The 13,899-nt window shown below is 39.4% G+C and overlaps 2 protein-coding genes across 6 annotated transcripts; both read left to right on the top strand.

The window, feature by feature from the left end:
* Positions 1 to 442: 442 nt before the first annotated feature.
* On the top strand, positions 443 to 8,095 carry clk2b (CDC-like kinase 2b). Of its 5 annotated transcripts, none has more exons than XM_068736152.1 (11): positions 443 to 873; positions 1,578 to 1,668; positions 1,747 to 1,813; positions 1,900 to 2,016; positions 2,335 to 2,501; positions 2,902 to 2,996; positions 4,436 to 4,565; positions 4,659 to 4,741; positions 4,827 to 4,906; positions 4,989 to 5,079; positions 5,162 to 8,095. In XM_068736152.1, the coding sequence occupies exons 1-11, from the start codon at positions 808 to 810 to the stop codon at positions 5,342 to 5,344; spliced, it is 1,170 nt and encodes a 389-aa protein (XP_068592253.1). In that variant the 5' UTR covers positions 443 to 807; the 3' UTR covers positions 5,345 to 8,095. The 5 variants fall into 5 exon arrangements, with proteins under 5 accessions (XP_068592253.1, XP_068592256.1, XP_068592255.1 ...); XM_068736155.1 differs by having other exon boundaries at positions 1,551 to 1,668; XM_068736154.1 differs by having other exon boundaries at positions 443 to 990; positions 1,551 to 1,668.
* Positions 8,096 to 10,309: 2,214 nt separating this feature from the next.
* LOC137891515 (complexin-3-like) lies at positions 10,310 to 13,848 on the top strand. Its single transcript, XM_068736172.1, has 4 exons — positions 10,310 to 10,378; positions 10,604 to 11,015; positions 11,534 to 11,617; positions 12,555 to 13,848. Exons 2-4 carry the CDS (start codon positions 10,782 to 10,784, stop codon positions 12,768 to 12,770), a joined length of 534 nt encoding a protein of 177 aa, XP_068592273.1. The 5' UTR covers positions 10,310 to 10,378; positions 10,604 to 10,781; the 3' UTR covers positions 12,771 to 13,848.
* The last annotated feature ends 51 nt before the right edge of the window (positions 13,849 to 13,899 follow it).

The following is a 13,899-nucleotide window of genomic DNA, read 5'->3' as shown; positions in this document are numbered from 1 at the left end:
GAAAAAAAAAATCGTGATTTAAACAATTTTATACAGGTACAAATAATAGTCAATAAGTCAAATATTTTGTTACTGATCACTTCATAGGATTTGTTATTGGTGTGTCTTGTTAACATGTTTGAAATGATTTTTAGTTTTTAAAACATTTCACCTGCTGCTTCATATGAACTCCATAATAAAGTCTTCATAAGAGCTCTGTCAGTTATTTTTTGTAAAGCATGTATTGTAAATTGAAAGGTATGTGTAGAGCATGCAGAGCAGCACAGGCGTGGCACAACATGTGGCAGAGGTTAAGGAGGTGCAAGGAGAAAAGTAAGTAAGATGAGTGAAACTGGATCTCTCCTCCCCCTGACCACATCTTGATTCTCCTCTGAAGACTTTCTCAGGGGGTTGTGACCAAAGTTTATTATTAGCATCCGTTCTCAGCTCACTCTTTCTCACCCTCTCTATCTGTCCTCCTCCTGTCTCTTCGTCTCGTTTCTGTCCGCCGCTTTCTGTTTTTGTCTTCAGCTTTCTTTTTCACGTCCGTTTGATTTGTACTTTTCTTTGTTCCTCTTCAGCTATTTTCTCTTCTGTCGGCTTAGTTTCTCACCTTCACTTCTGGTTTCCGTTGACAGCATTGCAAGCTATATTTTAGTTTTGTCACAACTTGCTTTAATATTGTATTGTCCCGTCCTTTGTGCTTTTTTTCTCTCCACAACTCTGGTCGTCTAGTTTTCCTTCTTTTGCTTCACCTGCCTCTCTCCTTCACCTAATTACGCCCCTCCATCCTCTTCTCATCTCCGAGTAGCTCTGTGCTTCTGCATAATGGGGAAGACAGAACTGTGCTCTCTCTATAAGGGTTTTCTGGACTGTATTTGCCTCTGCCTCTCTGTGAGTATCTCCATTTTCTGTGCATGCATTTGCTGTTTTCTTGCTTCTATTTCTTTCTACAAACAGTCACCTCCGCATCATGGTCGACATTTGACCTGAAATCATTCGCACTATGTGGTGAAGTTTAATTCATAATTTAGTTTTCCAGCTCCACACATCATGTGCCTGTGTGTCTGTGTGTGTTTACATGCGTTTGTGTATGGTCTATTTCGTGGCCCGTGCCCTGCAGTAAGTGTCTCCTCAGCACATGCTGGGCTTCTGATATTAATAACAGTCTCAGAATGCGGATGGAAATAGAGCCTCAGCTCCTCCAAAGAGGCCAGAAGTCATTTGACATTTCTTATTAACCTCCTTTAGAACAAACTCAGGTCGTCGGGATCAAACTCGATGCAAAAGCTTGCATTCTGGAGGATTTTTTTTCTTTCACCACGGCTGCATTCAGAGTCAGCAATTTTTGAGAAATACGTGAAATTAAGCACCTTTTAATGCAGTTTTTGCTACGTGTAGTTTTTGCATGTAAGTTTGAATGCATCAGTCTTAAATCCACCTGATGACCGTTGCCCTGTAAGATCCCATAGGTCAGATGTCACTCACATCGTCTCAGCCTTTAGTTGGATTGTGGAGAAAGGCACAGAGGCAGGTTGATCCCTACCCAGACTTCTCTTCTTTTGCTCCAGCTGTCATAAATGTGCCTTTGCTTCCAGCGAAGCAGCAGTGAGGCTGCAGGCGATAATGAGAGGGACACTGAGAACGGCCACCTGATCTATAAAAGTGGGGACGTCCTCGAAGACAGATGTAGGTATCACTTGTAAGGGTTGGCAGCTGTTGTAAAAAAATGCTCCAGCTGTAATTTCATCTTAAACTCGCCCTCAGATGAGATAGTCGACACTCTGGGTGAGGGAACCTTTGGGAAGGTTGTGCAATGCTCCGACCACAGCAGGTATACTTTGCAACATCTAATAATGAAAGTGGGACCAAAATGCAATGGGTGTTTAGTGCTTTTAACGACAGTGTTTTAACACACAGAGGAGGAAATCGAATTGCTCTGAAGATCATTAAGAACTTGGAGAAATACAGAGAAGCAGCCAAACTGGAAATCAATGTTTTGGAGAAGATCAGCACGAGAGATCCAGACAACAGACAGTAAGTAGTTTGTAGTTTTGACTCTTTTTATGTCTTATACATTCCATCTCTCTTTCCTACAGCAATCAGACCACTTAAATCTCCTTGTTAGCTCACCTTGTGCTCTAAACTGCTCTAACTGGTCTTGTTTGCATTCTGCTTGGAAGTGAACTGTAAATGTATTTCCCTGTACATATTTTCACATCCATGTGTTTTTTTGTGTGTTAGTGTTGTAATGATTTATTGTGTCTGTTGCTTGTTTCTACTTCCTTTCTTTGCACTGGAACTGAGCTACCATGCTTGTACCAAACGATTACCACCATCTTCTTTTCCCATCAGCCACTGTGTGCAGATGCTGGACTGGTTTAACTACTACGGCCACATGTGCATCTGTTTTGAGCTGCTGTCTCTCAGCACCTTTGACTTCTTGAAAGCAAACAACTTCCTGCCTTATCCCATTAACCAGATCCGACACATGGCCCACCAGATCTGCCACGCTGTAAGCTGTGAGTCCAACATGCATCACACCAACTGTACCACTTTGCTTTTTCTCTTGTACTTCAGGAACAATGTCAGTGATGACAGTAAGCGGATTAAAACAGCTGTCCCGTGCAGGACCGAACAAGCCAGGTAGATATTTAGAGGGTCACCTGAGGATGATAGAAGTGTTCCCGATTCCCCATGCAGATTAAAGTGAAAGACAAACATACACATTCCGATTATTTTCATTCAGGATTTCTGATGTATAGGATTTTTTTGTTTATTTTCCCCCAGCATTTAATTTCCTCCTACAAATCTATCACAGTCTGACTGTTAAACCAACAAAGAACTCGACCAGACGAGGGCGTTGGCTCTCTCCTGATACATCCCAATCTACTTTCCCTCCTCCCTCTGTCTCCACTGCAGTTCTCCATGACAACAAGCTGACTCACACCGACCTAAAGCCTGAGAACATCCTCTTTGTCAACTCAGACTACTCGCTCATATACAACGCTGAGAAGGTAAACAACTGCAGGCAGGAAGCTGGGACCTTTGGGGGTGAAAGAGAGACAGGTTGTTAAATAAGCAGGGATTAATGCAGGCAGAGCAACCGGGAGATTTGCTTTGCCGTTGCTCATTTGGATGCAAATTTTGCTCAGCAGAACCTGTGAACCACCCACATGTGTTCAGGTACAGGTTGTGTTTGCTGACCTGAGTGGGACAGTGTTTGGCATCTTTGATGAGATATTGTTTTGTTCTTTTAATTCTCTGTAAAGGGCAGACAGGGCATGAAACATGAGCAGTGAGACAATCAAAGCTTTTAATGAAACCCTCTAGGTTAGCCAAATTTATCTGAGTTACAAATGCACATATTTTCTGTATTGTAAACATCCTTTGCAGACTTACTAGTTAAACTTTGACCTATTGTACTTATAGTTTTTTGCAACTGCTAACACATTTAGGGAAACTAGGGCTCTGTCAAAGCTCTACATAAAAAAGCCAAAAAACATACACACAAAATACAAATAATATCTTTCATCTCTTGCAAGAGCAAACAATTCATTCAAATCTGTTCAAACTCTTCTAAAAATGTATTTTTTACATCACAACTTTACACACAAACACCAAATATAATGTATTTGTAATATAATAGTATAAAACTCTATTATCGAGAGTCTTTGGTATTTCCATTGCTGCATGATGTAAATTGACTCAAATGCAACAAACAAATATGTTTATTGTCAATACTAACTAACTACTAACTAACAGTTACAGGCATAATTACTTATACTGAAGATGACATGGACTTAGCTACTGTACTGTAAACAAAATACAGTGTATTACAATTAGTCCTCTAACTCTCTCCATTGATGTGCCCACCAAAGAGCAAACCTGAATCCTATTCATACTGTTCAAGCTCTGATTTCTAAGTGATCTAATTTGTGTTTTCACTGGACATTCAGGCTGCAGGTTTAAAATGATGTGTCTTAAGTAGATAACTGTGTGTTGTTATTTGCAAAAAGTGTGTTTCAGAATTTCAAACTTAGCGTAAAGCCGACAATGTGCTTATGGTTCATCATACCTGGTCAATAGATAGACAACATAAGTTAGTGGTTTCAATAATTGTGCTCAAGAACCAGTTTTTGTGTCTTGGCAATTGCAAAAAACTGTAAAAGCAAAGTTCTACATGTTAGCTTTAGGGTAGCTACAATCTGTCTGTGGGAGTGTGCTTGTGTGTTTGTGTTCAGCTGGGCCTCTGAACTCTGCTTCTTTCTGTAGTTTCTCTCCAATCTCCCTCTTTGTTAAAACTGTTCCTTTAGGATAGTTGCGTGTGCATATTTTTCCTTTGCAAAAGAGGATTATTACCAACACAGGTGTGCTTACTTTCAGTTGTATCTCCAGGTAAAGTGTTGTGTATTTGACTAAAGGGTTGGCTTGTTTACTTTCTGTCTTCCTTCAGAAGTGCAATGAGCGGAGAATAAATGACACCACAGTGCGGCTTGTTGACTTTGGCAGCGCCACCTTTGACCACGAACACCACTCAGCAGTCATCTCCACACGTCACTACCGAGCTCCAGAGGTCATACTGGGTAATAGATGTTGATGAAGACCAGGGAGTAACCAGGAGCTGTCAGTTCTATTCACTTGTGTTGAAGGTTTTGTCCCTCTCCTCTCTCCCACAGAGCTGGGTTGGAGTCACCCGTGTGACGTGTGGAGTATCGGATGCATCCTGTTTGAATACTATGAAGGCTTCACACTGTACCAGGTCACATGTGGGATTATATTGGTAAAATCAGAGCATGCTGAAAGTAGTATGATTGTGATTTTGTTGACATGATCTTTGCTTTTAGACTCATGACAACAAGGAGCATCTTGCTATGATGGAGAGCATACAGGGGCCGGTTCCTCAGAGAATGATCCAAAGGAGCAGGTAACACACTCCTGTACACTGTTACACAGAACACACATGGAAACAAACTTTACCGGACCAAACATGATTTTTTTCTTCACAGAAAGCAGAAGTATTTCCACCGTGGGCGTCTCGACTGGAATGAGTGCTCCAAGGCCGGACGCTACGTGAAAGCCAAGTGCAAACCATTAAGGGTGAGCTGTGGCGGGTGCAAACTTTTAATCATGAGCCACATTAACTCCCTACTACAACATGTTCCTCTCTGTGTCTTTTCAGAAGTACTTGTTATCACATGGAACAGAACACCACCAGTTGTTTTACCTCTTGGAGAGGATGCTGGAGTACGAGCCCTCGACACGCATCCCTCTTTCCTCTGCCCTGCGTCACCCCTTCTTCCTGCCTCTTCATCACCCAGGAAGGAGTCAAATCTGGAGAAACAGCTGTGATATGAGCAGATGAGACCCTGAATAGACACTTGACTCTGTGCGGACCATACCAGTGTGTTTGCAAGTATTACTTTCTCAACCGCAAAACATGTATTACATTTCAATCAGAGGAGACTAACTGAAAGAAGGGCTAAAGAAGTTATACATTTCTTTGTTTGTTATAAAGTGCACAATATGAAAAGTTGAAGAAATACTTTATGTGAAGAGTCTTTGGCAAGTAGACCGATTTTATGGGGGTAGTCATGCCGTGAGCCCGACAGGAATATTACACGAAGGAGTCGGGTGATGGTGAAAGGGTGAAGAACAAATGGTGAAGAAGGTGGAAGTGGAAGGATGCATTAGACAGGTGTTTCTGATCAAACTGGAGGTGAATGGGGTAGAGGTGGGTCATGTCAAATCGTATACTGCACAGCTGACAGCAGCAGAAAAAGGAATATTTGTTTCACTCCAACCAGATGATTGGTGACGCCCTCACCAGCTGATTGAGTTATAAATAGGAAAGAAAACATCAATCTATATAATTAGAGTGAGGCAAGTCAAGGCAATTATATTCACAGTATACAGCACATTTCATGAAGACGCAGATTCTTTGGCCACTCTGTGCATGTTGGAAACAACCTGTGCAGGCTGTTCTCATGCAGCTATACCTATGAAAAATAACACGCTGTAATTCATAGATGTTCCACAGATTCAATTCGTATGTAATCCACGTAATCATGAACCAGATGGCAAAAGCACACAGGGTGGGTGGGAGTGGTGGTCAAACAAAAAACGGTCTCTCCACTGTTCGTTCCCTGTGTGAGGTGAGAAGTTAACGTTGATTCATTTGTCACGTAACTTGCGTAGAAAAATGCACGTAAAAATGAGGTGCAACTCTTCATTGTATGAGGATACGTTGACCTGTGAACACAACTCACACCCAGCAGACATAGAACAAAATTATCATTGATTTGGAGTTTTGTTTCTGATCACCTGATGAAAAGTAAAGTAAAGACTGGTTTTGGTCTCCACCAATTTCTGAGGAAAATATATGTCTCTTTAGATGCTAAATTCTCCACAATGTTCACCTTTGTCTGTCGTTTGGTGCTGATTAGGTAGCTCACAGTCAGCTGCCTGCTGCAGCTGAAATTAATGCTGAAACTTCATAGAGCTGAGGGAGAATTTACAAGTCAGCTGAAAATTCTTTGTGGGTTCATTTCTAAGAGTGACCCCTTTCACATAGAAGTTGTTTTACGATCAATTGTTAATTTAAAAATACAAAAATAATATATATAATAAATAATTATCAGAGCTTTTTTAAAGAGTAAGCATGATTCATGCGCGGCCATGCGAAAATCTTTTAGCAGGCCCTTAAAAGTTGCATTACTTTTTGTAAATGTTACATTAAGTGCTGATTGATTTCAAAAGTGCACGGCGTTTCATTACAACATTAATGTTACTTTCACTGAAAAGTTTCAACAGTCTGCTGATAGATTTTTGTGTCAAACAGAAATGAGTGGAAACCAATGGATAATACGGTTAGTTGGTACTGTAAATACAAAACTTGCAGAACTACTGGGTGGTGTCTGACTGATCGTCACATTTAAGTACATCAAGTCAGCTTCAAAATGTCTCTCTAAAATGTTGAGGATGTAGTTACAAAAGCTTAAATGCAAACTTTAAAAGTATTTTTTCAGTGTTACCCTCTCAGTCACTTTATACAAATATTTGTTTTTTGTTTTTTTGTAATATACTTGTTATTGAATTACTTCTTTAGTAGTTAAATAAATTCAGTTTTTAATCGGCCCATCCATGTCTCGCACTTCTTACTTAACTCCAGTTTACTGGCTGAACCTCCTCTGGCATCTTGATGGAGTGCAGCTTAGCAGAGAGCACGGTCCCAAGGCTGAGCGAGCGTGTACGCCTGCCAATGTTCATTTTCAGCTGGGGTAGAGCAGAGAGAGACTTACTGTCAACGTATGTGTGTTTGACTGAATGAGACCTTATTTTTGAAGTTTGTGTGGGAGGTTGTGTGTACTTGTATGAGTGTATAATGAGGGTATGTATACGTTTGTGTATATGATCTTCTTCCTTGGCAATGCTAAAAGTAAATCTATGCTGTCAAAAGGCATGAACATCACAGATTTTTACGTGTGAATGGAGATTTGTTTAAGGAAAGTAAATCAATGTATTTGTGTTTAATACAGAACTTACTTTTTTAACAAATATTTTACATGTTTTATGTATAATGTATTTTCAATTATACAGTTATACTTAGAATGCAGTAATCATTTTACTGTTTAAATCTTGGGATTAGAGAAAAGGACTTTAAGAAGAAGAATTTAAACAGATTCTTCATTTTTTTAGAAGAAGCTAGACCTAAAAGCTGTGACCATCACTGAATGGGGCTTGAACAGGTGGTTTAACAGGCTGACTAACAGGCCTCATGTGATGCACGCTAACTGCATGTGCACCAGCTTTGTACCAAAAGGTCCATGGAAACGTGTCTGTGCCAAAACTTCTCGGAAATCATCGGTGTAGCGTCTCCTAGTTTAGCTACCATTCTCTGCAATCGACCTGAAACCTAAAAGTTATTATAGTTATTTTTCACATTTACTCCTATTTATTATCTTCAAATTCAAATTACATGACAGTATCTGTAAAAGGAAATGTGAGAATGATACATGGTTGGATTTTAAGATTTCTTAGCTGCAGGACCACATCTTCACTTCACAGCTCTGGTATCAGTCTGCAATAATATGAAATAATATGATCAGCAATTACACAAAAGAAATGACTGTAATGTCCTGGATTAAATGAAAAAAGTCTCTTTTTTTCTGTATTTCTGTTTCTATCTAGTATTGCAGGCTGCAGGTGTCTGTCTCTAGATCACTTGAGTAGTTCCTTTCCCCCCAAATAGTGATGACTGAGATCCATTTAAGATGTATTTAGAAAGGTTATGTTCACATAGCATAGGAGTGATGGTGAAATTGGCTTTATTTAGGTCATATTCTACTGTGTTGCGATGAGATGTATATTTTGTCTCTGTGTAAATGTGTTGGTGTCAGTTTTGGGCTGTATCGTGTTGGACACTGATGCACCTGAGAATCCCTTAAGTGGCTTTTTGCTGGGCTTGCATGGAAGCTCTGGTTAATACACACACACACACACACACACACACACACACACACACACACACACACACACACACACACACACACACACACACACACATGAGCCGACATTATACACTGGATTTTACAAAGTGTGCATTGCTCATCAAAAATTTGCTTGAGTATGTTAATAATCGACAGATGTCGTGTTGTGTGTTTAGTTGCTCTGATATAAGATATAAGATATAGGAGAATATTAACACATCTCAGATTTAGGGTCGGTAATATGCTCAACCTCTATTCCTCCCTTCTGTGGAGAAATACTATTGACACAGGATTGATGGTTGGATCAGTGAACTGATCCCAGATCTGTCTCTGAACATGAGCTTGAAGGAGGTGTGGCTTGTCTTGGTGATCTTGTTAAAGCATTAAAGTGTCGTCACCTGTCAGAAACCAAAGTGGTCTGGGTGGCAGAGAGAGAAGAAAAGGAGGGAAACAAGGGATGGAAGGGTATTTAGTGGGTTGGTTGAAGAGTTTAGAGGCTATGTGAGTGCCAAATAGAGCATGAGAGTATAGGCCATAGAGCACAGAACTCACCGAGCGGACAATAAACATATAATGAATAAATTAACACACTATTATGTAGCTGTAAGCATATTTAAGTGTTTATTAATGTGTGTCAAGAACTAGACTGAATGACAATATAGTAAAATACAGGTGTAACTATATAAAATATGTCTTCATAAGAGAAGTTTTAAATGTCTGTATAATTGGTTACAACTACATTACAGAGTGTAAAACCATTGGAAATACAAACATTTTATTACATGTTCATTTAGTACTTTTTATTTTGAATTTAATGTAATTTGCACAGATATAAGGCATAAAATCCAGTTAATGAAAAAAATAAGATATGCATCAGCAGAGGGGAAGAAGCCACAGGCTTAAACAACGGACCTCTCCTCACCTTAAGGAGAACAATAAACATTAACAAAACAGAAAACTAAGCGACCACAATTTAGAAAAACACATGAAAATCAAAATAGTTTTTCTGGCATTTTCATTATTATTATTTTGTGTATTTTTATATATATATATATATATATATATATATATATATATATATATATATATATATATATATATATATATATATATATATACAGCTTATATACAGTTTATATATATACTGTATATAAACATTTTAGAGGGATGATCTCACTTTGTTCCCTCCTCTTTCATAGTTTTGGCAGCTTTTTGGTCCAGTTGTTAGTAATTTTCTCTTATCTCTGTGACTCAGATGCTGTTGTCTCAGACCAGACTCTCTCCATGCAGGTGTCTCTTTGCTTCATTTCCTCCTCCCAAATCTGTGATCATCTCTTCATCTCTGGATATCCAGAGAGCCAAATACTGATTATGTTCTTCTAAGGAACTGAAAGCGTGTTATATCTTGATAGTTGTCTGAATTTAATGGCTTTCTGGTTGGCTGAGTTTGAAGAACATTACCCACGACCTCTTTTGTCACCTTCCCAAATTAGTTGCTCAACTCGAATGCATGCGTGTCACTCAACATGACATCAGCTTGTGTCTCTAAATCTTCATCACAAACACGTGAGTCATCGGGTTCCTTACCTGCAAAGGCTAACGAGATTCCCCTCGTTAAGTCCTTTAAGTAGCGATCTGTATGGGAGAGTTGGGGGTGTTGAAGAGTGGAGTGAGTCTGGAGGACTCAAGCAGCAGAAGAAGAAGAGGATGAAACCTGGACCAGCAAACAGTAATTTTCTCCTGTGAGGGTCAAGGAGCAGCAACAACATCTTGTGGAGAGTCTTCTGCTGTTTCTTCTGGTTCTCTCTGAAGCTTTGGGGGGTTGTCTGGTTGCGACGGAGGCCATCTGGCTGGAGCTTTATCAGGATTTTATGCTGTGAGCCTTTGGCCTACTGTGACCACCTGCATGGGTAAGTAAACTGTGGACTGGACAAACATGATAAATGTTAATGTTGTGTGTGGCCTGAATAAGAATCTGTACATTATTTTTGAGTCAGACTTTTTGTCCCCATGTGGTTTCCATTTTTCTCTTCTATATTCCCTTTTCCTCTAGATGACAAACACTTCATCTGTGAAAGAGTTAACTAAGTCTGTGTGTCTGAGCCTTGTCTGACTGACGTCCTTGTCCTTGGCAGGTCTCAATCTGAGTAATAGCCGCCACAGGACCTGAGATTGTGTGTGTATGTCCTGAGTTTGTCCTGTCAGAGCAACACAACATGAGCGAAGGAGAAAACTTTTATGTGTTCACCCAACAATCTGGTTAAGAAGTAGGGCTGTGGTCATTCCCTCCCATTCTGAGAGACCCGGTGCATCATGGAGTCTGTGATGAGAGTGAAAAAGTTGCTGAAGACACCCATCAGGAAGCTGACAAGCTGGGTGTCACGGGTGAAGGAGAGGAAGTTGTGTGCCAAACACAGGAACAAGAGGGCCAGAGGTCGGAGAGGAAGAGGAGGCTGCAACCGTTTGGGGAGAACACCTCCTCCCCGAACATCACACCCCAAAGACCCGTCAAGCTCGTTCCAGGCGGACCTGGAGAAGGAGAGGCAAGTGGACAACTTTAGAAACACATCATGCCTTTACTCAAGTAAAAGTGACAATACCAAGCTGTAAAAACACTTCATTGCAAGTAAAAGTCCTTCATTGAAAATGGTATTTAAGTAAAAGTATTCCTTGAAAAATGTTGTACAAATTTGTATTATAGTATAGTATTTTGTTCTGAAATGTAATGGAGTAGAAGTGTAAAGTGGCAAGAAATGGAAATAGAGTACTTGAGTAAATGTACTTACTGTAGATACTGAAAACATAGATTTACAGAACCTGTAAATTGAAATACTTCATGGCAAATAAATCAACACATGCTTTATATTCACATTGTTTTTAAATATGACATTTTCATAACGTTACCGTCTGCAGCTGCTTGTATTTGCTTTCATTAGAGAAGGAAATCAAAAGAATTCTGAGTCACAAACCTGAGTCACTGCTGTGGCAGAGATGTTGCTTTAATTGAATTCCGTCTGCAATATGTCAGGTGTATTTGTGTTTTTGTCTACTGTGTTTACAGAAAGCTGCGGGAAGCAATGAACGCGCAGAAGAATGCAGAGAGAGCAGCTATGAGAGATCACTTCAGGAGAAAATATCAGCTGTCTGAGGTCGGTGCCAATGTTTCTAATAGAATGAGAGAAAACATTAATAACTCATGTTTTTACTCTTGTTTGTTTAGTCAGCAGGACGGCTCATTAAGAGACTTCGTGGTAATTTGAGCTAGGGTATGGCAAAAGGAAGGGTTTTTTGGGGAAGAAATAATGTGCTGCGTGATGTTATATTTACAAACCACTTATACAAAATATTTTCCCAATATTTCTTGGTCCAACATGTACTGTATATATTAATATATCCATGTTCATTTCCACACACACTGACTTTACTCTATTTAAATTTTTTAAGCTAAGATGGGCTCTAAAACGGAGCGTTTTTAGACAGAGGGGTAATACAGGTTTATTCAAACAGTATGAGAAAAATATTGTGTTTTTTATTAAACATTAACCCAGAATACAAGATATGTCTCCTATAATACTGATCCTGTTATTTAACCTACATAAGTGAACGTGATCATCAGTGAGAAGATTGGCTATTTCTATATGTTTATTCCTGATGATTGTCATCGGTGCCGGTCGGACTCTGGCAAAATCACACAGAATCATGCAGGTTCACCAGAGAACCAGAACCAGGGCTGAGCGGGTCAGACTGTCAGACCTTGCTGCAGTAAAATAAGAGGTTTGACAAAGGGGCTCTGGTACTCGGAAACATTACCGCTTTTGTTCACAAGGACCGCCAAAATCAACACAAAATGAAAGCTCCTCGTTGTAGATTCAACAATCGGGCCTTTGTGGAGGTATGTGTTTTTTGTGTTGAAGCTCACATATGTCAAACCTTCATAAACAAATAGGTCTGCTCTTAACAAGTGCTTTTCTATTTGTTATCAATGCTGCCTAATGTAGCATGGACAAGAGCAATGTAGACAAATACAGAGGTAATTCAGGACATTATTAAGTTCTTTTCTTCTTCTGTTTTTTTATTCATGATTAGAGCCCCAAGGACACGAACCACCTGAAATCTGTTGGAGGAAAAGTGTTGCTCCCCCACAAGCTGTCGAAGATCATTCATCGTAAAACCAAAACTAAGGACGACGGCTTTAACCTGCTGAGTGCCTTTCAAGGCCTCAGCTTTGGCACAGTGGAGCTCAAAGGAAGGAAACACAGCAAGACGTCCGCTCCTGCACCAGCAACTTGTAAAGTTTTATAATCTTAATCTAATCTAAATATCAATTAGAGTGATCAAACCTGCAAATATAATGAATTCCCTGATAATAATCTAATGAATACATCTGTCAGGGAAAGTTACCTCACAAGTAGTGTTATGTTAAGTTTTAAGTTATGATTCAAAAATGTTATTAAATAATAGAATGACTCAAGTTCTTATCTTAATGAGGTGTTATATTAGGGGGTCGATACCTTCAGTAAAAATCAGGTTTTCACATTTTCTGTAAAAGGGATGATCACAATTTCACCCCATTTAGAGCCTAATGTTGTAATTATAATAATTTGTTCATGACATTATGTATTATGCAATCTAGAAGCTACTGTAGCTATAGTTTATTTGTACTGTCACTTTTCTCTAAATGACATAGATCCAAGTGATCTATTCACAAGTAAGGAACCTCAGGGAAACACATTCACATTTCATCACACTGTCACACAAGTAATGACGTTTAATGTGCTCATTTTGTATGATTAACTGTGAAAATTGTTTTACTATCTCTTTGTAAAGAATCTTTGATCTATATCATATGTATATAAATTGTATCTCAGTATATGAGCCAGGTTTTAAAGGTGCTCAATTCGAAATTCAGAGTTTATCTATAGTCTCCACACAGCTCTCATGGTGACAGCCGAGCCGGCCGACGGCTCGCAGCTAACAGTGCTAACAATGGCAACAGTATGGACAGAGCTAACAGTGTAAACAATGGCAACAGTACGGACAGAGCTAACAGTGTAAACAATGGCAACAGTACGGACAGAGCTAACAGTGTTTACCTGAGGGGGAACCTAAGGGTGGCCGTATGAGGGCAGTACAGAGGGACAGAGGAAGAGCTTCCTGCTTCCTGCTCTCTGCTCAGGTAGACAATACTTCACTATATCTATATAGCAAATAGTTGTTTGATGCAATATTAATGCTCTGAATATTGTTGAGGGAACTTTTAAGTAATTTGTTTTGTGATTAGTTTTCCGCTGCCTAATCAAAGATTTTTATACAACAGGAAGCAGAATCAAAGAACTCACCACAAAACCACAAAAAACTTTTTCTACAAACTGATAGGCAGTCAGTTTTATTTTTACTTAACGAGCTTTGAAATTTTTTTTTTAATAAATAC

Source organism: Cebidichthys violaceus, unplaced genomic scaffold (genome assembly GCF_023349555.1).
Source record: "Cebidichthys violaceus isolate CVI_PGR_0920_01 unplaced genomic scaffold, fCebVio1.0.p SCAF_7, whole genome shotgun sequence".
Lineage (NCBI taxonomy): Eukaryota > Metazoa > Chordata > Actinopteri > Perciformes > Stichaeidae > Cebidichthys > Cebidichthys violaceus.
The sequence above is the reverse complement of the archived record's forward strand: the minus strand, read 5'-3'. Positions and strand labels throughout refer to the sequence as shown.

What these genes read in the sequence shown, in the direction of transcription:
- clk2b (XM_068736151.1), top strand. Translation starts at nt 1,033, where the DNA reads ATGTGCCTGTGTGTCTGTGTGTGTTTACATGCGTTTGTGTATGGTCTA. An exon ending in TTCGTGGCCCGTGCCCTGCA is followed by an intron (nt 1,102 to 1,577) that starts GTAAGTGTCTCC and finishes CTTTGCTTCCAG; the next exon opens with CGAAGCAGCAGTGAGGCTGC. An exon ending in AAGGCTTCACACTGTACCAG is followed by an intron (nt 4,742 to 4,826) that starts GTCACATGTGGG and finishes CTTTGCTTTTAG; the next exon opens with ACTCATGACAACAAGGAGCA.
- LOC137891515 (XM_068736172.1), top strand. Translation starts at nt 10,782, where the DNA reads ATGGAGTCTGTGATGAGAGTGAAAAAGTTGCTGAAGACACCCATCAGG. An exon ending in ACCTGGAGAAGGAGAGGCAA is followed by an intron (nt 11,016 to 11,533) that starts GTGGACAACTTT and finishes GTTTACAGAAAG; the next exon opens with CTGCGGGAAGCAATGAACGC. An exon ending in GAAAATATCAGCTGTCTGAG is followed by an intron (nt 11,618 to 12,554) that starts GTCGGTGCCAAT and finishes ATTCATGATTAG; the next exon opens with AGCCCCAAGGACACGAACCA.